This window comes from Lissotriton vulgaris, chromosome 2_2 (assembly GCF_964263255.1).
Source record: "Lissotriton vulgaris chromosome 2_2, aLisVul1.2, whole genome shotgun sequence".
Taxonomy (NCBI): domain Eukaryota; kingdom Metazoa; phylum Chordata; class Amphibia; order Caudata; family Salamandridae; genus Lissotriton; species Lissotriton vulgaris.
In genome coordinates, this window is record NC_141688.1 from 129,871,232 (window position 1) to 129,894,698 (window position 23,467).

The 23,467-nt window shown below is 47.5% G+C and overlaps 1 protein-coding gene across 1 annotated transcript in view; it reads right to left on the reverse strand.

Moving 5' to 3' along the window:
* Window positions 1-21,359, reverse strand: part of RAB8B (RAB8B, member RAS oncogene family) — a 207,615-nt gene extending 186,256 nt beyond the window's left edge. Inside the window, exon 1 of the mRNA XM_086959445.1 lies at window positions 21,122-21,359. Coding sequence (XP_086815571.1) covers window positions 21,122-21,245 — 124 coding nt within the window. The 5' untranslated portion in view covers window positions 21,246-21,359. The remainder of the gene's footprint in view (window positions 1-21,121) is intronic.
* Between the last annotated feature and the right edge of the window lie 2,108 nt (window positions 21,360-23,467).

Below are 23,467 nucleotides of genomic sequence, written 5' to 3' on the forward strand. Positions count from 1 at the left end.
CAACATAGTATTTATGGAAGTAGCAGGATCAGCAGAAGACAGGGAGCACAACTCCAGTATGCTCAGCATGGCAAACACTGGGCTTGGTCTACCAATATCACCCGGGTGCATATGCTATCCATCTACCATGGCTTAGCTTCCTTGACTCCACCTAGAACCATAGTTTTTTAATGTATTGCATGTGGCTCAATCATCAAACGTGTAGTACAGTGCTGTATGGGTCTAATATACAGCACCATCTTTGTCCAAGGTGGTAATTTTCCCATTTTCCTTCTACACTCAATTGTAATGGATAGATGTGTGTACTTTGGTCAATTTGTAGGCTTAGCAAACAGTCACGTTGAGGATTATACATACAAGTTAGAGCTGCCCCGGCATGCCAAGTCCTTGCTTCTGTTTGAGGAGTCCCAACCCAAACCGGACAGGGTGGTTACATAAGGAGAAGATTACGTTAAAGCCTCAAGGTTCTTGAAAGTCTACCTACCATTCCGGGTTTTGTCCTCGTAATCTTACGTTTTATATTCCAGCCATAGGTTCGGTTCCAAAGCACTGTCAATAGCCCCACTGAATTAAGAAATTTGTAGGAACACCACTGATCCAGGTTAAGCTCCAGGAAGAAAGGGGAAAGTAACAGGGGAATTGGGTCCAGTTTTCCGGATAGCCATTATGTGTCATGCCTCCGTGGAATTACAACAAAATACAAGCATTGGCAGAGGAAGAGCGGGACGGAGGAGGGCTGCGGGCAGAGGGAAGGGGGTGGGGGGGGCGAGAGCAGGACGGAGAAGGGCTGCGTGCAGAGGGAAGGGGGGGCGAGAGCGGGACGGAGGGGGGCGAGAGTGGGACGGAGGAGGGCTGCGGGAAGAGGGAAGCGGGGAGGCGAGCAGAGCGTGAGTGGAAAAAGAATCCTAACCTGGGTTCACTAAATGCTCACTTGACCAAGTCCACAAAAAAAAGGTGAACCCTAACAACAATATACATGCACCGACTTTAGACTGCGCAGGAATGTAAGCAATGCTGGCCCTATGGGGGGGGGGAGGCGAGCTCCGGAAACACCACCATGTTTCTCCGAGGTGAAGCAGAAATGCCTCTGAGAAATGCTGCGTCATTTTGGGATTCGGGGGCGTGTTTCTTTCTCTCCTCTTCCCATTGGCTGGAATGTAAAATTCCAGCCAATGGGAAGAGGAGAGAAAGAACATGAAAAAACACGCCCCCGAATCCCAAAATGACTGGGCTTAAACGGACAGACGCCCCTCTTCTCCAATGGCTGGCCTCCGTTTAGGAAGCCAGCCAATGGAGAAGAGGGGTGGGTTCAAGCCCCACTCTAGAAAACAAAGTCTTGGAGCGAGACTGCGCAAGCGCAGTCTATGCAACCGAGACCTAAAAAGGGGTAGCCACCTCTGACCACTAATTGTGCACCATGTCACTCTAGACTACTGTACATCCAATACCAACTAATAACTTAAGCCATGTATGACGTTCTAATCTGGTAACACAGTCAGCAAAGCCATTTTAGGGTCTCTAGAAGATACGTGATCAGTATCTATGGATGACCGTACACTCCAAGATCAAATGTATAAAAGGCTCCCCCTATCCGTCTTGTATTGCAGACAGGCAGGGTCTAAATTCCATAGTCTCTCTGGCGTAAAATAAACCCTTAGGAAATAATTGAAATAGATTTGGGGCAAACGGTAAGGATTACTAGGTGCCTAGCAGCCATTTATGCTTAAACCTATTCTTCTTCCAACAGGTCGCCCAGGTGATGCTCCCACTTCTCCTCAGGGGAGGATAGGGGTCCGGTACATTTATTACCAGTGTTTTATGAAGCATTGAGACTCACTTATTTGTTATCTTTTCCATTGAGAGTTTAAACTTGAGGATTAAAGCCCAGGACAGAGGTGATGTTATCTTTATGCACTTCTAGTGCGAGCCTCAGTTGAATGTAGAGGAAGAATTGCGAATTAAGAACCACAAACTCTTCAGTCAGTTGCTCATAGGACAGAATGTGGTCTAAGGCCTAGACCAGTGATACTCAAAGTCTCGGGCTGCTTGCGGCCCTCTTGACATTTACATGCGGCATCCCTGGTGAACAGCAGCACAACCTGCTGTTTAGTTACTGAAGACTAACATTCAGATTTTTTTTTTTTTTTTAAATAGATGGGAAAGCATCTATTCACCTGCAAATACATGCTAACCGTTCATAGAACATTTTTTTTAGATCGCCTTACACAATCCCTGACCAATTCCGTCCCCCTACTGCCAACCAGCTGGTATGAATGCGGCCTTCGGTCACACCACATAACGCACTTTGTAGCCACTGGTCAAATGTTTGAGAGTACCCAAGGCCTAGACACTCCGGATCTTGGATACCCCAATTTTGTTTCTGGCCAGGAAACTGCGTGAGCCAGGTGCTCTGCCACAGGGGTGTTTCCTTTGTCAGCTTCCCAGCCAGATTATCTCAGCAAACCACCAGCAATCTAAGGAAATGGCTGTCATCAGGGGGCAATGCCTTGAGTCTTCGTGACCCATACAATATTGATCATGGCCCACATTTATTCTATTCCGATTGCTAGGTCGTCTCTGTATCAACAGATACAGTCATTAATGCGAACCAAATGGGAAGCCCAAAAACACAACTTTATGTCCACTATGTCCAGACAATCAACAAACATTAATTGTATTTTGCTTCTTATGACTACTCTAGGAAGGTCTCCTTTCCTTATGTAGTTATTCAGTAAAGTTTGGATATTTGAAAATCAATTGGGAGGAATACTGTGGGGATAATTTAGTAAATTATGTAATATTTGAGAGAGATCCATCATTTTAAATAAAGCTTCCTGACACTTTCTGGGTTAGGGAAACACTAGACAACTTAGAGTTTCCAATGCAGGTAAGTTTATAATTCTCAAGATCCTGGATGCAATGGCACTTCCACATCCAAGACCCAATACTTGCCTACCAATCATATTCAATGGGAGCTTACTCCATGTACTCTCTAATATTCTGGTGGAGAGGGGGGCCGGGGACTTTCCCAGGGGCATCCCCTGCTTGGTTTCGGTCATCACTTCCCTTGAGAGTGGACGATCCAGCTCTGCTCTTTCAGAAGAGGAAAAATATGAAAATACTGAATCCCACACAATTGGGTGGTGGTATTTTACTGGTCGAGGTGATTAGATCTGCATAGGTCCTCATTATAGGATGTAAATGTATCTGCCATCTCCAGTGATGTATATATCATGTCACCTATAGAGTTTCGAATTTTAGATATGAACTTAGCCTCCAAATCTTTATTGACAAGGCAATAGAGCAGTTTCCCTTTCCCTGTCTTATAATTTCAGGCCTCATATTATGAGGAAAGAGTTTCCTTGGCAGCCAACTCCCCTCATGAAATTTGTTGCATAGCGAAAAAAATGCTTAAAGCCTCCTTACCCCAGAAATACCTGATGACACCGGCAGACGGTGCAATGTACTTGCAGATTACTTTTACGACAAAATTCAAACTATCTACTAGTCATTTCCCTCTGTAGATATTCATAACAATTCAAACTCAGAGGATATTGGTCTGCATAGCAGGAAGAACTCCTTGGATGCATTGCCCCTGATGGACTGAGTCACTCGATACTATCTTGGTACTCGTGAAGAGCGGGTCGCCAAGGGACCCAACTCCCCTTAATTTCCTGAGGCAAACATCTGGAACGGTCTCCCTGATCATTTTGGATTTGATCAATGCTTTCATTTCCACTGGAGTGGTCCCACCTCCGTGGAAAAAAAGCGATGGTAACGCCGGTCTTAAAAAAAGCAAGTCTTGACCCGGACCTCCTGGGTAACTATTGTCCCATCTTGCTTCTCCCAGGGATCAGTAAAATAGCGGAGAAACACGTCAACTCAGCGCTTTCTACATGTTTGGAATCCGACAACCTCTTTCAACCCTCTCAAACCGGCTGTTGTCCGCGTCAAGTAACAGAAACTGCTCTTTTAGCAATTGTCGAAGAGCCTAGAAAAAGATTCTTGATGCTGGAGGCCCCACAGCTGTTATCCTCTTGGACCTCAGTGCAGCCTTCGACACAGCCAACCACCAGATTTTGCTTCATTGACTTAGAAGTTTGGGGGTGACCGGAGTAGCTTTAGCATGGCTGCAATCATTCTTGGCTGAGCGTTCACTCCAGGTTTGAGGGTGATGTCACTGCAAATTCCATGCTTCTCCGCTGCGTAGTTCCTCAGTAATGTGGCCAGCCTGTATGGGACCCGTCCCTACCCTCAAGACCCAGATGAAAAGTCTAGACATCTGGCTTGATCAAGATCTCAGCTTTATAGTCCAGGGGCGAAATGTTGTGGCTTCCTGATACGGCATCCTAAGGATGCTCCGCAAAGTACTTCCACTTCTTCCCTTCCAGGCAAGAAGGCTTATGGTGCAGGCATTCATTCCCTCTCGCCTGTACTACGGGTATGCCCTTTACCTTGGAGCCCCTGGTTCCACCTTCTCAAAACTCCAAACAATGCAAAACTACGCAGCGAGGTTTCTTGTGGGGATCCCAAACCAGCAATCAGCAAAACACGCCTTGGAGTCTCTCCATTGGCCCTCTGTTTGGCAGAGAGTTAACTTTAAGGCTATGTGTATCGTCCACAAGACGTTAGCAGGGAATGCCTGACAGTGTCAAGCCAGCGTTCGGCTTCCTCTCACACAAACCTCAGACACATCTGTTCAAGGTAAACACTGTGCTATTCTAAGTAGGTGTTTTCCCTTTCAAGGTCTTTTCTGGCCTGAAAGAAAAACTGAACAGTGTTACCTATAGGTAACATAAGGAGCTATACCTATAGTTAAAGCACTATTTTAGTAAAACCAGTAAATAAAACCAGTAAACAAAATACACTTCAGAGAACCGGAGATGCGTCTGCACTAAGGTTAGGGGCACACCAGTTAATCACAGTTTCCCGTTTTATAGGTCTATACACATACATATGTGAACATATACAATTTTCTACTTCTTTTTTCCAAAGACCAAAAGAGAAATGTGGACAGCCGTCTGTAAAATGTAAAAACTAAATATTGATAGATTCATACAGAAATTTTAAAAAAAGAAGAAAAAAACACAATAAAACCTGGGCCCCAGACCAGTTCTTCACGAGCTAGTCATATAAAACAGCCAGTACTTAAACTCAAATATAAAGGGCCATCTTAAGAGCACTCAAAGGCCTTGCCTGATCAGCCAGAAAAAAAAATAATAATAAAAGAAAAAGGGGAATGGTTTGGTGCTTGCACTTGCCCGATTTCAATGGTAAGATCATGGTAGGTGTAGTGTTCGAGTGAACAAGATCGATCTACAACAGGGTGCAGAACACAGGGACCCTATTACGTAAAGGGCGAACATCCCCAGTTTTTGGCAGGCGCACCTTAAAACAGGTGCGCCAGGCGCACACAGGAACGTGAACCCTATTACATAGCATACACGGCCCCTAGGGTAGCTGTGAACTTGTGCTGCCCTGGGGCAGCGCCTTCAGGTGAAATACGGAGCAGCTTTAAAGCAGCTGCTTGGTGTTCCACCGTGCAGGCGGCAACCTGTCTGCACTTTTAAAGTGGTTTAGAGATCCCCTTACAGGCGGGTGCAGTCAGTGACTTCACCTGCCTGTAAGGTAGAGGTCTTCAATCTGTGGGGCGGGACCCCCAAGGGGGGCGTGGAGTCCTGGGAAGGGGGTCGCAGATTCTGCCAGAGCGTTTGCCTTACTGGCGTCCGGCTGATTGAGGGTGCTCGCGGGCGGAGGTCTAATTCACACAGAGGGGGGAAACACATCAAAGCCTCATTAACAAGTAAAAGGTCTTTTAAAGACCTGTGAAGTACTCGGTGTGGCTTTGTGTGTGTCCCTGAAGCTGTTTCAGCCAGGCTAACATACATGAGGAGGGGACATGGGGGGAAGGGGAGGGTGGCAGGGGGAGGAGGCTGTAGCCCCCCGCCCCCCCCCCCCCCCCCCCGGGGAGGCACAGAGATGCCCTCCCATAAGAGAGGAATAAGGAAGACACGGAGATACTGACCCTCCCCCCACCCCTCCCATGAGAGACGCACAGAAAAGGTGGGTGGATGAATGATTGAAGGGTGGATGGGTGAAAGGGTGGATGGGTGAAAGGGTGGATGGGTGAAAGGGTGGATGGGTGAAAGGGTGGATGGGTGAAAGGGTGGATGGGTGAAAGGGTGGATGGGTGAAAGGGTGGATGGGTGAAAGGGTGGATGGGTGAAAGGGTGGATGGGTGAAAGGGTGGATGGGTGAAAGGGTGGATGGATGGATAAGAGGTTGCATGGATGAATGATGGATGGATGTGTGAAAAGGTGGGTGGACGGATGATGGATGGATGAAAGGGTGGATGGTTGAAGGATGTATGGATGTATGGATGAAAGGGTGGATGGATGGATGAAAGATGTATGTATGGATGGATAAAAGGTTACATGGATGAATGATGGATGGATGTGTGAAAAGGTGTGTGGATGAATGATGGGTGAATGGATGGGTGAATGGATGGATGAAAGGATGGATGAAGAATGTGTGGATGGATGAAGGATGTATGGATGGAAGGATGAAAGGGTGGATGGATGAAGGAAGGATGTATGGATAAAAGGTTGCATGGATAAATGATGGATGTGTGAAAAGGTGTGTGGATGAATGATGGGTGATTGGTAAAGGATGGATGTATGGATGAAAGGGTGGATGGATGAAGGAAGGGTGAAAGGGTGGATGGGTGTGTGAAAGTGTGGGTGGATGAATGTGATGAGGTCTAACAGGCGCATTTATGCTTGTCGATAGTTGTTGATGATGAGTAGTACCAATTTCTAGAAACTTTTGTCGGAAGGGGGTCCTTACGCCTAAAAAGGTTTTACAAAGGGGCCTCGCCATCAAAAAGTTTGAAGACCTCTGCTGTAGACCTCTGCTGTAAGGGGACATTTGGGGAATTGATAGGAACCTATTTCCACCGCGGCATAGGGCTGCAATTAGGGGGCGCACTGACAGTGCCCCAGGTTAGTGCCCCAGGTTAGTGCCCCTCCTGAGAGCTACTTTGCCTCTCCGATGGAGTCTGTAATATGGGGCAAAAGGATTACCTCATTTGCATGGGGCTACACCTCCCATCCAAACAAAAGAAAAAGCCCTCAAGGAGGCACTGCCACTGTATGTGCGCAAGCACTTTCAGTATTACAGAAGGGGCCGCAGAAGTGTCAGTGGCCCCTTCTGGAATACCAAAGTGCCCCACGGGTGCGCAAAGTGGGCGCTAACACCCGTTGCGCCACCAGGTCACTTTGTGTAATACGGCCCCAGGAAAGCTTCGCCATCATCCACAAGAACACCATCCGCATCACGACCAACACCGACGACACCCTCCAAGCCGCCGAACACCTGCACTTCCAGATCCACACCGACCCCAAGACCACCCTCATCTACAGACCCCCGGGACTACGCACACAGTTCAGCGAAGACATCGCCGACTTCATCAGCCCGCACGCCCTCCCCTGACTACATCCTCCTCGGGGACCTCAATTTCCACCTGGAGAACAACAACGACCGCAACACCACCACCCTGCTGGACAACCTCGGCAGCTGGTGACCACCCCCACCCACTACGCCGGACACACGCTCGACCCCACCTTCTCCACCTTCTCCTCCAGCAAGGACATCGCCTTCAGCCACGCCACCGGTCTCCACTGGACGGACCACAGCTGCATCCACTTCAGCTTCAGAAAGAACACGATCCACCACCACCAGCAACAGGTAGCACGCAGAAGCTGGAACAGGATCACAGCCGACCAGCCAGCCGCATCCCTGAGCTAGGACCCCCCCGCCAGCTCAGCGATCCCTAGCCAGGCCGCCAACAACCTCACGAAGTGGATCAGCAGCTGCGCTGACGACCTCGCCCCTCTGAGGACCCCGCCCAGCAGACCCGGCAGTAAGAAAGCACAATGGTTCACCGACAAACTCAAGAGCTCCAAGAAGAACTGCCGAGCCCTTGAGAGAACCTGGCGCAGAGACCCAACACCAAACAACATGACCACCCTCAAGCTCGCCACTCGAAAACACCACCAACTGATCCACGCCACCAAGAAAACCGCATTCAAGGAACGACTGGACAACAACGCACACAACAGCAAGGAACTCTTCAACATCGTCAAAGAGCTCTCCAACCCCAACGCCGGAAACAACGACATCACCCCTTCACAAGACCTCTGCAACTCCCTCGCCGCCTACTTCCACAACAAGATCGCAGACATACACAACAGCTTCAGCACACAGCCAACGCACCCCACGACCGCACCGGCACCCCCCACCACCACCCTCTGCGCCTGGACCCCGATCAACACCGAAGAAACGCAACGCACGATGAACTCCATCCACTCCGAATCTCCAACCGACCCCTGCCCCCACCACGTCTTCAACAAGGCCGACGCCGTCATCGCACCCCACCTGCGGGACATCATCAACACCTCCTTCGACACCGCTACCTTCCCGGAGAGCTGGAAACACGCCGAACTCAGCGCTCTACTGAAGAAACCATCAGCAGACCCCACCGACCTCAAAAACTACCGCCCCATCTCGCTCCTCCCGTTTCCGGCCAAAGTCATCGAGAAGACCGTCAACAAGCAGCTGGCCGCCTTCCTCGAGACGAACGGATCCCTCGACCTCTTGCAGTCTGGCTTCCGGGCCAACCACAGCACCGAGACCGCCCTCATCGCAGCCACCGATGACATCCGAGCCCTGCTCGACAACGGGGAGACTGCGGCCCTCATCCTCCTGGACCTCTCAACGGCATTCAACACTGTCTGCCATCGCACCCTAGTGCAGCGCCTCAGCAACGTTGGAATCCAAGAGAAGGCGCTAGAATGGATCATCTCCTTCCTCGCCGGAAGGACACAGAGTCCGCCTCCCCCCTTTCAGATCAGAAGCCACTGAAGTCATCTGCGGCGTTCCTCAAGGCTCCTCGCTCAGCCCCACCCTCTTTAATGTCTACATGAGCCCCCTCGCGGCCATCGCACGCCAACACAACCTCAACATCATCTATTACGCCGACAACACCCAGCTGATCCTCTCCCTCACCAACGACCCCGACACCGCCAGAGCCAACCTACACAAAGGGATGAAAGATGTAGCAGAGTGGATGATGAGCGGCCGCCTGAAACTGAACTCAGATAAGACAGAAGTCCTCATCCTGGGATCATCACCCTCCGCCTGGGACGACTCGTGGTGGCCCCCTACCCTGGGCAGCGCACCCAAACCAACGCACCACGCACGCAACCTGGGCTTCATCCTGGACTCCTCCCTCTCCATGACCAGACAAGTCAACGCCGTCTCCTTGTCGTGCTTCAACATCCTGCGCATGCTACGTAAGATCTTCCGGTGGATCCCCACCGAGACCAGGAAGACGGTCACCCAGGCCCTCGTCACCAGCCGACTGGACTACGGCAACTCCCTCTACGCCGGAACCACTGCCAAACTCCAGAGGATCCAGATCGCCTCAGCAAGACTCATCCTCGACATCCCCCGACACAGCCACATCTCCGGACACCTGAGAGACCTGCACTGGCTCCCGGTCAACAAGAGAATCACGTTCCGACTCCTCGCCCACGCACACAAAGCCCTACACAACCAAGGCCCAAGATACCTCAACAACCGCCTCAGCGTCTACACTCCCACACGCCAGCTCCGTTCGACCAACCACGCACTCGCCGCCGTCCCCCGCATCCGAAAAGCCACCACAGGAGGAAGGTCCTTCTCCTACCTGGCCGCCAAGACGTGGAACTCCCTCCCGACCCACCTCCGCTGGACTCAAGACCACCTCGCCTTCAGGAAGCAGCTCAAGACCTGGCTGTTCGAGCAGTAGCGGACCTCCCCCCAATCGCCTTGAGACCCTCCGGGTGAGTAGCGCGCTATATAAATGCTTTGATTGATTGACATGAAGGAGGGTTTTTTTTTATATCCTTTTAAAGATCGCTGCAGACAAAATATGGAAAACAGGCCAAGGTTAGCATCCAATGTAGGAGCGAATGTTATCTTTCTACAGTCTGATTTGTTCAGTTGGTACTGGGGCTTTTAACAGTAAGGTCAAACATCTCATAAAACAGTAGGGCTACTAAATGTGGGCAATGACCAACAGTGGGGCAACTCAATGCGGCTAATGACCACCAGAAACATGAGAGAAATACACTAACAGTGTAGGCTAATACCTTGACAAGCGGACCAAACCCAAACACGGGATACTATAATCAAAGCCACCCTGCACTCCCGGAAGTTATTATTAGCCTGGTTGCATTATCTAATATTAAAGCATGAATACACAGGATGGGGATGTGATAAAAAAATTCACTGATGGACCAGGTCACTGCAGATCGGCTTGTTGGGCACTTTACATAAAGCACTTACGGTCCAATCAATTGCTTAGAAGCATTTAAGTATACCATCTCAGCCTGTATTTAGCCTTCAATTTAGTTGAAAAGGTAGCTTTCAGGTGTGGCCTTTTTTTCGTTCATTATTCTTCACAGCAATAGGCTGTATATCCAAAATGGAATACCTACAAATAAGAAGCTTTATGGAAACCTAGTAATCTGAGAGCTTCCACTCTTCTTTGAATGCAAATGAAATGCTAGATGGGCCCATTTTAGATTTACAGCTTTTCCTCATGAGTAAGGCCAATGTGATTATAAGCTACATGTATTAGGACACATCCTTAGTTGCGAAGGCAATGCCCCTTAACAATGGTGCTTAAATATGCATCTTTGGCAAAGCCCCTCAACCACTGCTGCCTTCTGCCTAAAGCAGCACTGGCCTTCACAGAACCTGGATAATTGGAAACGCCCCCCCACCCCCACCCAGTCTTCACAAGAGAGGAAGTAAGGTCTAGCAGCTACGTTGATTACAAGTTTCCGGAAGCCAGATTTGTAAATCTGCTCTTGCACTGGGCACATTGTTAATGTCCTACAGAAACAAATTAAGACCCCCTATTACATAGCAATTATTGCTGCACCACAAAGAATAGAATTGCAATGCAAAAGGGTGGGTATTTACGCGAGTTTGAGATAATGATATTACAGATAACAATGCGTTTTATTTATGTTTCAAAAACCAAAACATAAATAAAAGGTCTCTCACACACTGCGGCCTCTCACACACTGCGGCCTCACACACCATGCTCTCCCATACACCATGCTCTCCCTAGAAGACTCACACTGCTGTCGCTCCCACACTGCTGTCGCTCCCACACTGCTGTCGCTCCCACACTGCTGTCGCTCCCACACTGCTGTCGCTCCCACACTGCTGTCGCTCCCACACTGCTGTCGCTCCCACACTGCTGTCGCTCCCACACTGCTGTCGCTCCCACACTGCTGTCGCTCCCACACTGCTGTCGCTCCCACACTGCTGTCACTCCCACACTGCTGTCACTCCCACACTGCTGTCACTCCCACACTGCTGTCACTCCCACACTGCTGTCACTCCCACACTGCTGTCACTCCCACACTGCTGTCACTCCCACACTGCTGTCACTCCCACACTGCTGTCACTCCCACACTGCTGTCACTCCCACACTGCTGTCACTCCCACACTGCTGTCACTCCCACACACACACGCAGAGAGCGACACACACACATACAGAGAGCCACACACACAGCCACACACACACACACATACAGAGAGCCACACACACACAGCCACACACACAGCAGCTAAACCCTGAGCAGCAGCTAACCCCTGCACAGCAGCTGAGTTACCCCCTGCATACTAGAGCGAGGCAGGTGCAACGCAAGAGCGGAGCCTTTTTTTTTCACCACCTCTGTTTCCACACAAGTCTGCAGAGCACGACTGGCGCACTTATCACTTTAGCACAGCAGCTAAAACGTGCACAGCAGCTCTCCTCTGCATAGCAGCTAAACTCTGCACAGCAGGGCGAGGCAGGTGCAGCGCAAGGCTACGGCACTCATTTCCACTCAAACACCCCATCTATTTCTACACAAGTGTGCCGTGCACTGCAGTCTTCCTATCCCTATCTGACAGCAGCATAGCATCACTCCACCATCAATAGTTCACCCCACACTCTGGAGGCAGCTGACTAACTTTGGGCTTCAGAATAGCGTGTTGATCCAGTAAAGCGCTTCTTCGCCTCGTAAGGGATAGTAAGCGCGATGCAAATTCAATTATAATACAATCATGTTATGGATCGGCTCCCCATGAACGGAAATGCTGGCAGAGTTAAAACATGGGCCGGTATATGTAACAACCACAGAAACTACGTAAAACTGCACTGATCTTAATGTGACAGTACTCTGTTTTAAACACAAGTTAAAAAGATTAGTTCTGCTCTGCCACATTATTACAATTTCGCTAAAATCCACGAACCTAAAATGAGTCTCTCCCCCACATCTACACTCGTCCACCCATATTCACGCTGAACAATGTAATCACTATGTGTTAATTTATCCATCTGTAAATTCACTCCCATCCACCCACCCAACTACAACCGCATATTGATAACCCCGGATTCATCCAATAATCCATCAGCCTATGTGCGACGTTTGTGGCGTATAGTAGCGGTGGCATTGGTTGAACGCGTTTGCACCGGCACATCTCCATACTGTTATGATTGCGCTTTCTACAATGATATGCACTATATATCGGTCAGCGCGTACGGACCCTGCTAAAGTTACCTCCTGTCTGGTACTTACACTGACGGTCCGTGGGTTCCAAGCACTATCTGTTCCTGTGTTAGCACTTCCGCATCGCATCACAAACACCACCTCTGACCATACTCCAGTACTAGTCTGGAAATAGGAGGTACTGTTACTGTAAAGTGTGTAAGGTAACCTACCATTGGAACATTGGTTCTCAGCCAATCCTAGCTCACCGCACAGAATTCCGAAGCGCGGATTGGCTGTGGCGTGTATCTATACCTCTTAGTGTACTCTATTCGTACTCACACAGTCGGCAAATTTCTCCAAGTAAGGGGGCCTGCTGTGCTTGGTGAGCGGGGGACGAGGTAGTGGCGCGGGGCAGAATTGACCCCTAAGTGCTGAGCATGAGCGATGGTTGTATGTCCGTCAACAGTCTCCGGCTCCCCATGGTTGCCGCTCATAAGACGGGGTACATGTACAAACACGGGGCATGTCGGAAGTGTGCATGTAAAGACGACTGCAACGAGACACACAACATGCCGTGAAAAGAGAAACATCCACAACACGGGGCATGTAGAGACGACAGCAAAGACAGACACAAAGACGTAAAAGAAACAGGGAGACGACATGAGACGGGGTACACGTACAAAAAGGGAGACGACATGAGACGGGATACACATGCAATTAAAATTATAAACAAAATGCTGCTTACCTGATCGCAAATAACAACTTCCTGGCAACTTAAATCTCGCAGACCACTCCGGCTAAAGGCACTTCGAAAAAGACGAAAACAACACGGTTAAAAAACACCCACCCACTGCCGCAATGACGTGCTAAAAGGGGCTGGATGAGAAAAAAAATAATCACCGGAACGCCCACGAGTCGCCTCGCAGAATGACGGAGCTAGCCAATGGAAGACAGAGGCGGGACAAAGCTCACATGCTTGTAAACAAAAGATTTTGCCTGCACTAAACGCTGCTGCGCAGCTTTCGACAGGCGAAACCTAAAAAGGGACATGTTTAACTATAGAGAAATAATCAATTGTATGTGCTAAGACATAGTATGTTGCTAAAGGTTTTCTGAGTTTCTGCCTCACTGAGACATTTTGAAACCGAAATTGAGAATCCCTTTAACTTTACAGCTTTGTTCGAATGCTTTTCTCGCAGCTGTGCAAAGGATAGCTTTTTTATGTCCATGTAAGGCAGCTGGAAAGTTATTGCAATTTGTTTTGTGAAAGCTGCATATAATTAGGGCTAAGCAGAACAAATGGCAAAGAGTCGAAGGACGGCGAATGGGATAACAATCAGGTATGCAGAAAAACTAGAGAAACAGGTGATTTGTACCCTAAAAAAACCACACAAACCGGTAATTTTGCAGCAATTCGTAGATCGCTGTAAAATTAGTACCAACAATGCACATTGTGCACTGTACGATCCACCACCATCACCCCAGTAGTTTAACCCCTCTTTGCACAAGATTCACCATGATAGCACTCTCTGTGTCTATTGTGGCCGCACTGGTGCCCGAGTCCTAGTCCTAGTGCCAAGGGCGAGTGACTTGGATTTTTTTTTCACCAGTTGAGCTTTCTCTCCATAAAATCGGTAAGAATTCTTGCAGGACCGATCGCACCATTTTTAGGCCAGGGTCCACTTCATCAATACAAGCAGGTGCCTCCAATAGCTTGATGAACATCATCAAGGCTAAAAGAAAACTATCATGGCAATTTTCTGCACGTGGTCCTCACGCACCACTTTTAGATGATGAGGGAGTACCGGATCAGTCGGTATACCGGCTGATCCGGTACTCCCTCCATCTCATACAGAGATCGAATTTCCGATTTCCTTGACCGGTCCTGATTTTGGTGACCTCCTAGGACTTGATACTGACTGATCCGGTACTCCCTCCATCTCATACAGCGATCGAATTTCCGATTCCCTTGACCGGTCCTGATTTTGGTGACCTCTGAAAACCCTTAATTCTACCCAAGTTCTTGCCATGATGCTTATGGTTTTTGAGGCTTGTAACGATTAGGCATTTATGAAATGTCCTGATGATGATCCCAGTAATCTAAATGTGGGATCGAAACGCCGTCGACCAATTCATGTGCCATATACAGTGAGCATACCATGTACTGTGTTGATGTAATGGTGCATCTCAGAATATCTGTTCCCATTGAGATTTAATGAACAATCTAAGCTTTTTGCCTAAAAAGCCCTTGCCTGCTCACTTTGAATGTACTAAAGTGTCTTTGTGTAACTGAGGTACAGGCTTGTGCCCCACACCGTGAGAGTGTCGAAGGATATTCTCTTTGTATTTTGTGTTACATGGTAAATATACTTGCTGACCACTGTCCGGCTGGACAAGTCGCTTCAATACAGAATCCATTGTGTCTGTATTTATTTGTATGCTTTATCCTTTGTTGCATGGGACCATTGTTGTTTTCAAAAAAATTGTTCCCTAAGGTCCTTTGCTGATTTACTTAGGGTCCCTTGTTGTTTATAAACAAACAGTGACCATGTTCAGCCACAGATGCTCTGTTCGACTGCTAGTGGTCCAAAATTGCTATTCCTAATATCACTAAAAGCACAAAAGGCACCAACTCCTATTTCAGGAAATTTCAGTCATTGATTGTATAATGGAAAACTCAAGTACTGAAGATCGTAAGTACTGCCTAATGCCCCTTCACTACAATTCAAAGTCTAGTACCAATAAATGATTGCTCAAGTCTGCACCAAAAGCAGTCATAGATGCTAAACTCTTGCAATGATCCGAAAACTCCCACCAGGGAACACCATCTGTTAGATTTGAGGGTTTCTAGTTGGCAGAGGTAGGTACCTTTGACCAAATAGGGACCCTTGCGTCTAGTCAGGGTAAGGGGGTACACTCCTAAAATAACCCCTGCTCACCCCCTTGGCACGAGCAGACAGGCTTATCTCAGAGGCCGTGGGTAAAGCATTTGTAAACACATACAGTAACCCAGTGACAACACTACAGATGGACACCACACAAGATGAAGTATAAAAATAAATATCTTTATATAGACTTAACACAAGACCACAAATGACAGAAATCCACAATACTGTACTTTAAATACGGTAGAAATAGCTTCGTTCTCTTTATATGGTAAATGTGACACGAAGTTCAATGTACCTTTGGAGGCATAACGCTATACAATGAAAGTGTTGCAGGGAAGGTGATGTGTTGGCTCCATACACGCAAGAACAGTGATGCGTTGGTTCCCTACTGCTGCGTAGGGGACGGTGATGCGTCAGTTCTTCTCTACATGGGGAGGTTTGCGCAAGTTTCTTACTGCGCTCCCATGGCGGTGTGACCCACAACACGATGAAGATCCGGTGCAATGAAACAAAATGGTGGCTTCTTCTTGATGCGATAACGATGCGTGCACGTCTCGAGAGGCCCTGCTACACCCTTCTCCGGTGTTGCGACTGCGTCTGCCGCAACAGCGACACTCTTCTCCGGTGATGAGATGCAGCAGCGGTGACACCTTTCTTCAGTGATACAACAGCGGCTGCGACATGCTTCTCCAGTGATGCGACGGCAAGACTCATCTAGCGATGAGAGGCGCTTCTGCTATGCAACAAAACCCTTCTTCAGTGTTGCGACGACAGCAACGCGAGCCACGCTTCCAGCTCCTTGCGACACGCAGTCCCTCAGAAAGCCCAACACAACAGCGGGCACTTCCAAAGAACTCTTGGGGAGCTGGTTGGTGAAGTCTGTTGTCCCCGAGACTTCAGCAGGAGTCAAGCTCTACCTCAAGCCTTGGAGATCCTTTACAAGTTGATTTGAAAGTAGCACAAAGTCCTTTCTCCTTTCTTTGGTAGTCAGGCAACCAATACAGGCCAATCCCCCAAACAGCACTCAGCTTAGAGATAGTCTCCTCCACAGATTCTCTGGTTCCTCTCCTCAGCAAAGGTTCTTCTTGTTTCCCAAAAGTAATCTAAAATTCTGGGGTCTGGGTCCCCATATTTATACTAGCAAATCCTTTGTCCTCTGAAGGCAGAGGGTCCTGTACCCAGTCCGAAGTTCTGTGCAGTCCTGGAGCACTTTGTTGACAAGACTCCTTTCCTTTGACAATGTGGGCCAGGGACATCAGACGCACCAGAGGAGGTGGAGCCAGCATTGTATAAGGCAGGCCCAGCCCTATACAGGTCCCAGGTGCAACTCCTCCCACCCATCTAGATGCAGATAGCTCTATTCAGCCCTGTGCGGACTCGCCCTGTCTCCTGAAATCCCCCAGCCCCTGTCACGCAAACTCCAGACAAGGAATACATAACCCAGCAGAGGCAGGCTTGGATAGTTAGGCAACAAATACCTACTTTCTAAAAGTGGTATTTTCAAACACAGTATGTTAAAACCAACTTCACTAAAAGATGTATTTTATCATTCTGAGTTCAGGCATACTAAACTCGAATTTCTACCTAGTTCCCCGAGTCAGTTAGGATTATAAGGTGTTATAATCAAACTGCCCATTCTGGCTTATGGGGAACAGACAGCCTTGCAATAGTAAAAAACGAAAATAGCTGCAATTCACTATCAGGACATGCCACACACATCAGGGCATGTCCTACATTTTACCTACAAAGCGCCCTGCCCTTGGGCCTACCATAGGTGTGCTAACATGCAGAAAAGGGAAGGAGTCGGGACTGGCAAGTGGGTGCACTTGCCCAGTCAGCATGGCAGTACCAGACTGCCCACAGGCTCTGCAATGGCCGGTCTGAGACACACTTTACAGGCTGCTTCTGTAGGTGGCACAACCAGTGCTGCAAGCCCACCAGCAGCATTTGATTTATTTACAAGCCCTGGGCACATGCAGTGCACTGTACTAGGGTCTGACAAGTAAACCAAACCAGCCATGCACTTTAGCACTGATCAGCAGTGGTAAAGTGCTTAGAGTCATAAAACAGCCAACAGGTCAAAAAAATGCAGGAAGGCGGCAAAAGTTCAGGGAGACCCTGCAAAAAAGGCCACGTCCAACAGCTACCAATTGTTGTATATACACTACTTTAACTGCCCAAACCTAACAATTTTACAGCAAGATTGGATACATTATTTAGTAGACGTTTCTTTGTACAAAAACAAGAAAAAACTAAAATTCCTTACGACAATAAAAAGTGGATTTAATCAGAATATGTAGTGTATCAAACAGATGTGTTATTGTTGAAATAGAAACACATAAAGCCCCTTTTTTCTTAACTGCTTTTTCAGAAAACTACTTTATATTTTGGTATCTAATTTTAAATATTACCAACATCACAGTTTACTCTTATATTTACATAATAGTATCTCTAGTTAAACTGCAATGCGTGTCAATTTTCTGCAAGGAAGGCTTCTTCCACATTGCTGGTTTTATTCCGATATTTCCATATTGCTAATAAACATCTGTTATACGTCGGCAGAATAAAGAGACTCGTCTGGGTAAAAGTGTGTTCTACAAACATCTGTTAGGTTAAGCACCTATAAAAAGCTCAACAACTTCTTATTGTCTGAATGCTAACTTGGTATCTTGTCTAATTTAATCGAAGACCCCAATGTAAACATCACTGGCAGGCACTACCTTGTTCAATCTTTTTCTTGAAACAAAAGACAGGAACAAAGAAACTAAACAACGACCCACTCAACTGTCTAACTGCATGTTGTAAGACAGCTAGCACCTACAAATGGCATTAGCTATTAAAATGTGTATTGTCCTTTAGCTACATGGTGCCCTTGCTAATTCTATCCAGACACTGGCATATTTTATAATAGACAATCTGTCAAATTTACTTTATCTGTAAATAATATAATCTTCCTTGACCAATGTGCTGTCAGAGCACGAGGTGCAAAAGCTCTGATCTAAATGTTATGCTGTTGAAACTAAAATAAATGTTAAGACGTCATACAAAATAAATTCCAGATTCTTAGCACATCCATGCACTACTGCAACCTACTTCTATAATGAGGGTTCCCAGTGTTATGCTCTCATCAATTCAATCTATATCTACTCAGATTTCTTTATGAGCACCGTATTGCCATTTTACATGGAAAAAACACGCAGAACACATTTAGAAATGAAAAACTATGCAGGTGCCTGCTTAGTGATACAAGATCATGACGGTTTTTTGTCACATCACAAGAGTTAAACCGATAGTGACTGGTACCACTTGTAATTCCATTCAAACAACCACTGAAGTGTAGCACAGAGCAGCACTGGAAGGTAGCATATCTAATATGGTAGTCTATTTGTGGGTGGGTGGTTGAATCCTCCCTCTTGGGAGAAGCTGTCCCTCTAGTGGAAAAGTTGTGGCTCTAGTTGGCCTGGGGTGAGCTCTGGATCATGACAGCTGTTATGCGATCTTGGGAAGCGATCTTGGGAAGGTCAAATTAGTGCCAAAGATCCTGCATCTAAATTAATCAAAGAAAGCCCATTCTACCGAAAGCACTGTATCAAAATAAACTGTCCATTTCTCAAGAGCATAATTTTGTGCGACAGATGCTATAATCTTTTGTTCTCAATCTGTAGACTGGTAGAACTGTTGTCCTACCACCCTATTCCAAGTCAACGAAGCAACAGTTAGCCTTGACCCTTTTTCGTCAAAGTGATATACAAGCATGCTGCATGTTTCTTCTCTTGTAACACAAAACAAGCGAAAACCATAGTATTTTGGGTTGCGTTCCCTACACGGTTACAAGAATACATCTCATACATTTCTAACTTTTAAAAATGTACTATGTTTTGGAGAACAGAGCTGTGGTGTTCCAATCAGTTAATCCAGAACGAAATTAATAAGAACACACACAGTGTCTGTAAAAATTTAGGATCAAATACAAGATTGAAAAGGTTAAAGGAAAATCAGAAACAATCTCAACCACTTTCTTAAAATAAACGATTGCTGTCCACATTTTTTCACTAGGTTAGAGCCATAAGTTTATGTCAATATGAAACACAACCCAATGTTTTTCTTTGCATTCAACTTGGGCGTATTTCTCCTACAGCTGCCAATTTGCTGACTCGATCAATGTGACTGTCATTTGGATCAAGTGTCCCACTCGGCAGAATTAGTTTGGCATTTATTATCTGTCCAGGAATCTGCACATGCGTAGTAAGTTCTTGATCAAGCACGATAGTTTGAGCAGTTTGAAGAGGTCATGTGATTAAGTTATACAGCAATATGATCCAAAGAACTATCAGTCATGCCACAGAAACTACATGCAGCAGTAAAAAAATGTATTCCCCAAAGCAAATCTTGTAATGGACCCATGCTATTGATTTTTCCAATGCTGATCACCGTGTTACTACAGGATTCTCGTAAAAGATACTGTGGGTCACTCAATGATGGTCCGTGCATTAAACAATGCTTGCTCTCTGGGCTCTTACTAAGTCTAGGTTTTGACAGTCAGGATGACGAGCAGACCTCATGCTAGCACAACCTAAGTACAGTGGTCTTAAGGTCCACCCCTTTCCACCATTGGCTTTCATCGACCAGCATCTTTTGGGCATTGGCTTAACTCTTCATCAATTGTGATTTGGCTCACCAGTGGAGTATTAATCTCTCATCTAATGACATCGTCTGCATCTTCTCGCCTCAATTAGAGTGCTTGAAGTGAAATGCATTCGAGTGTAATGTTAGCAATTTCTGTTAACTTCTGCTGGTTCCATTCCCTGCGACTCAGGTGTGTACTAATGGGAAGGGTCTTAGCACATTATCGGCAGAATAGCTTTGCAAAAGTATGATTTAAGTGTTCACATCACTACAAACATAACGAGTATTAATGTATCTTCTTCTAAACTGCCTGCATGCTCTCGAACCAAAATATGCACAAATAAGGTGAACTCACTTCACATATAACCTGTCTCTTTAAGGTAATTGGAGAGGGTGCAAGAGTAAATAAGATGGGCCCTATAGGGTCAGTAGTTAATCTCCAATAGCACTCTCAAAGTTCTAATCAAGTATCTCATCTGTAACACCGCTCACCATGCTGGCGCCCACGCACAATATCCTATAACCAGAATATTATGAGGTTTTATTGTCTAAACAATGATAATCTTATGGCCAAAAACGCAACGATATAGGAACCGTGCAAATAACATGACAGGTACAGACAGCCCTGCAGTATACTGTTCCCACACACTCAGCATTACCGCGACACTAACCCCAGAGGCTCCGGAAGCTCAGCCCAGCACAACACTGTGGATCCACAGCCTGAATACTGCGCACATCTGCACTGAACATGCACGCCCTTCCACACCCGATACACACTAGCCTAGCCCTTCGTGATACACATGTCTCCGTCCTCTAACCACAGAAGTCGCCCTAGAATGGACCATTCCACCAGTGTAGCCTTATACGCCCCTTTTTTCATTGCCTTCCTACCACCTCACAACTTCCATACCACCGTCATCATAATGCCCCTAATTCCCACTGCCCCAAACACTCGGGCCCCACCCTAATACACACACTGCTCCCATTGACTCTGCCGCGCCCCAGGCTCACCGATAGTGGAGATGAAGGTAGTATTGAAGGCGTCTTCGCTGAAGCGGAAGAGCAGGCATGTTTTCCCCACCCCACTGTCCCCTATCAGCAGTAACTTGAACAGATAGTCGTAAGTCTTCGCCATCTTCCGCTCACTGCTTGGGGCCGAGGGACGCACAGTCGACTGGGTGGGGCATCCGCGACACGTGACCCTATTTTTTAGCCAACCACTGCCTGCTGCTGAGAGACTAGCTGTCGGTTGGGTGGGGTTATGGGATCACGTGCTTGTACTTAACCAATCGTTTTATTAAGCTAAAATGCAAAAGCAGCGGTAGAGTCTTCCAGAGGACGTCATGTATGACCAACCAATCAATGCCTGGAGACAAGGGAGACAAACCTTTGGTGGGCGTAACGCAAAAAACTACGTGTATTGTGAGCATACGTCACGAACGAGAAGTTGTCTGACCCTAAACTGACAACAGTGTTTCTTAGAGCGTAATCTACCTCACCTCATTATTGCCAGAAACCCGAGGTGTCAACCTTCTGCCTAAATGTCCTTCTTGCAGTGCAAGGTATGTAGTATATAAGGCGAAACTCGGTAATCTCAAACGAAATCAAAGGCTGCCATCTTGGAGATAAAATGATGAGAAGATTTTGGATCCCAAAAGTAACAATACTTTTACTGATGGCTACTTTTACCTTCTGATTAATTCAGGGGCGTAGATTCGGATGTGGGGGTTGTTGGGGCGTTACTGTGGTAAATAGAAATACACTGCTTCAAGTTCGTCAACTCATTCTCCATCTCTCCAACACGAAATTCCTCCTCTTATCTAGCTCTTTCTCTCCCCGCCTCCTGTTCAATCCTGGATGGATGAGTTGAATGTACTCAACAGTAAACCCATCATTGTGGACTGCGCTAAATACTTAGGTGTCATACTTGACAAAAAACTCAACCTAATCTCACACATCAATTCCATTGCCAAGAGCGAACGTTATCAGCTGCGCCTTAAATGGGGGATTCGTCGGTTCTTTCCGGAGAATGACCTAAAAACCTTGGTCCAATCGCTAGTTCTCTCTAGACTGGATTATTGTAATTCTCTTCTGACTGACCTTCCCACAGCTGCGTAGCGCGGGGGGGGGGGGGCGGTCCGCCCCAGGCGGCACCATTTTTGAGGCGGCCGCGCGATACTGAGGCCCGTTGACCGTTCCGCTTTGTAATTTATTTTAGGAATGGGAAAAGTTGTTGTCAACAGTTGTCCCAACTACTCCCAATCCAAAATAAATTACTAAGGCGGCCGCAACGGGCCTCCAGTGCCACGGTGCGCATGAAAGTGAAGCACTTCAGTTTTCAGAAGAGAAAGTATGTCCCCTGCCTCCCACTGTTTGAGACTCGCACTCTTTGCATTTACCACCTGTGAACGGTCCGTAAGGCGCGCCCCCCCCGTGTCCCATTCTCGCTCAAACAGTCCAGCCAGGGCCGTCAATCAGTTGCAGCACCAATGACGGCCCTGCATCGACATTTGGCCAGCCCTCCCCTCGCATCGCGATAGGTGTGACGCATTACGCGCTCACCACTACGCTCCCGGGCTCGGCTCTCGTCGTCACTGTCGCGAGGAAAGGGTCAATTTTCAGGCCTGGTGGCCCCGGCGGGCAGTGCTCAACGCTTTTAATTATACACTTGAAGAAGAGGTGATAGAAGAGACTGCATATAATTTAATTACCTACACCGTGTCATTGTGAGACTGACGTTAGGGGTGAGCACTCTGTGGGCCCGCTCAATTGCAATTGCGGCTGCTTAGGGTCCCCAGACTACCCACGACCCATAATGTGTGGTAAAGGTAGAGCTGTGGTATTACCACTGGTGAGTGAAAGCGGCTATCTCGGTGCGTTTTGGGAGGAGAGGTCGCATACGAGAGCGAGCAGTGCAGACTCAAACATGATAGCAGAGTAACACTCCCCCACAACTACTGGGGCAAGCGTGGGTGTAGACCACATTTTAATCCCAGATGTCAACTTCAAGTTCTGCCCACAGCACACATGAGGGTAGAAATCATTTACTGTAGCGCTGCGCCGTGCATTGCCTTGCACCAATCCTGGGAGAAGTCATTAGTGAGGCGTCGGGGGAGAGTCGTACTTCACATGAGGGAATCTGCGCATCTGAAGTCCAGCTTTTGACCAGTTTGTTGTCAGGCGCGCGGGGTCCCGCTCTCATGGCGTGCATTCACTCTAATTTGTCAGCTGGCTCACGGGCATGAGCTGTGCTAAGACGACAGCCTGTTCTTAATATGCGCAGGTGGCGGGCATCAGGCAAAACTTACTTATCATCATCAGACTTTGACGTTGAGCAAGCGACCGATAAACAGAAAA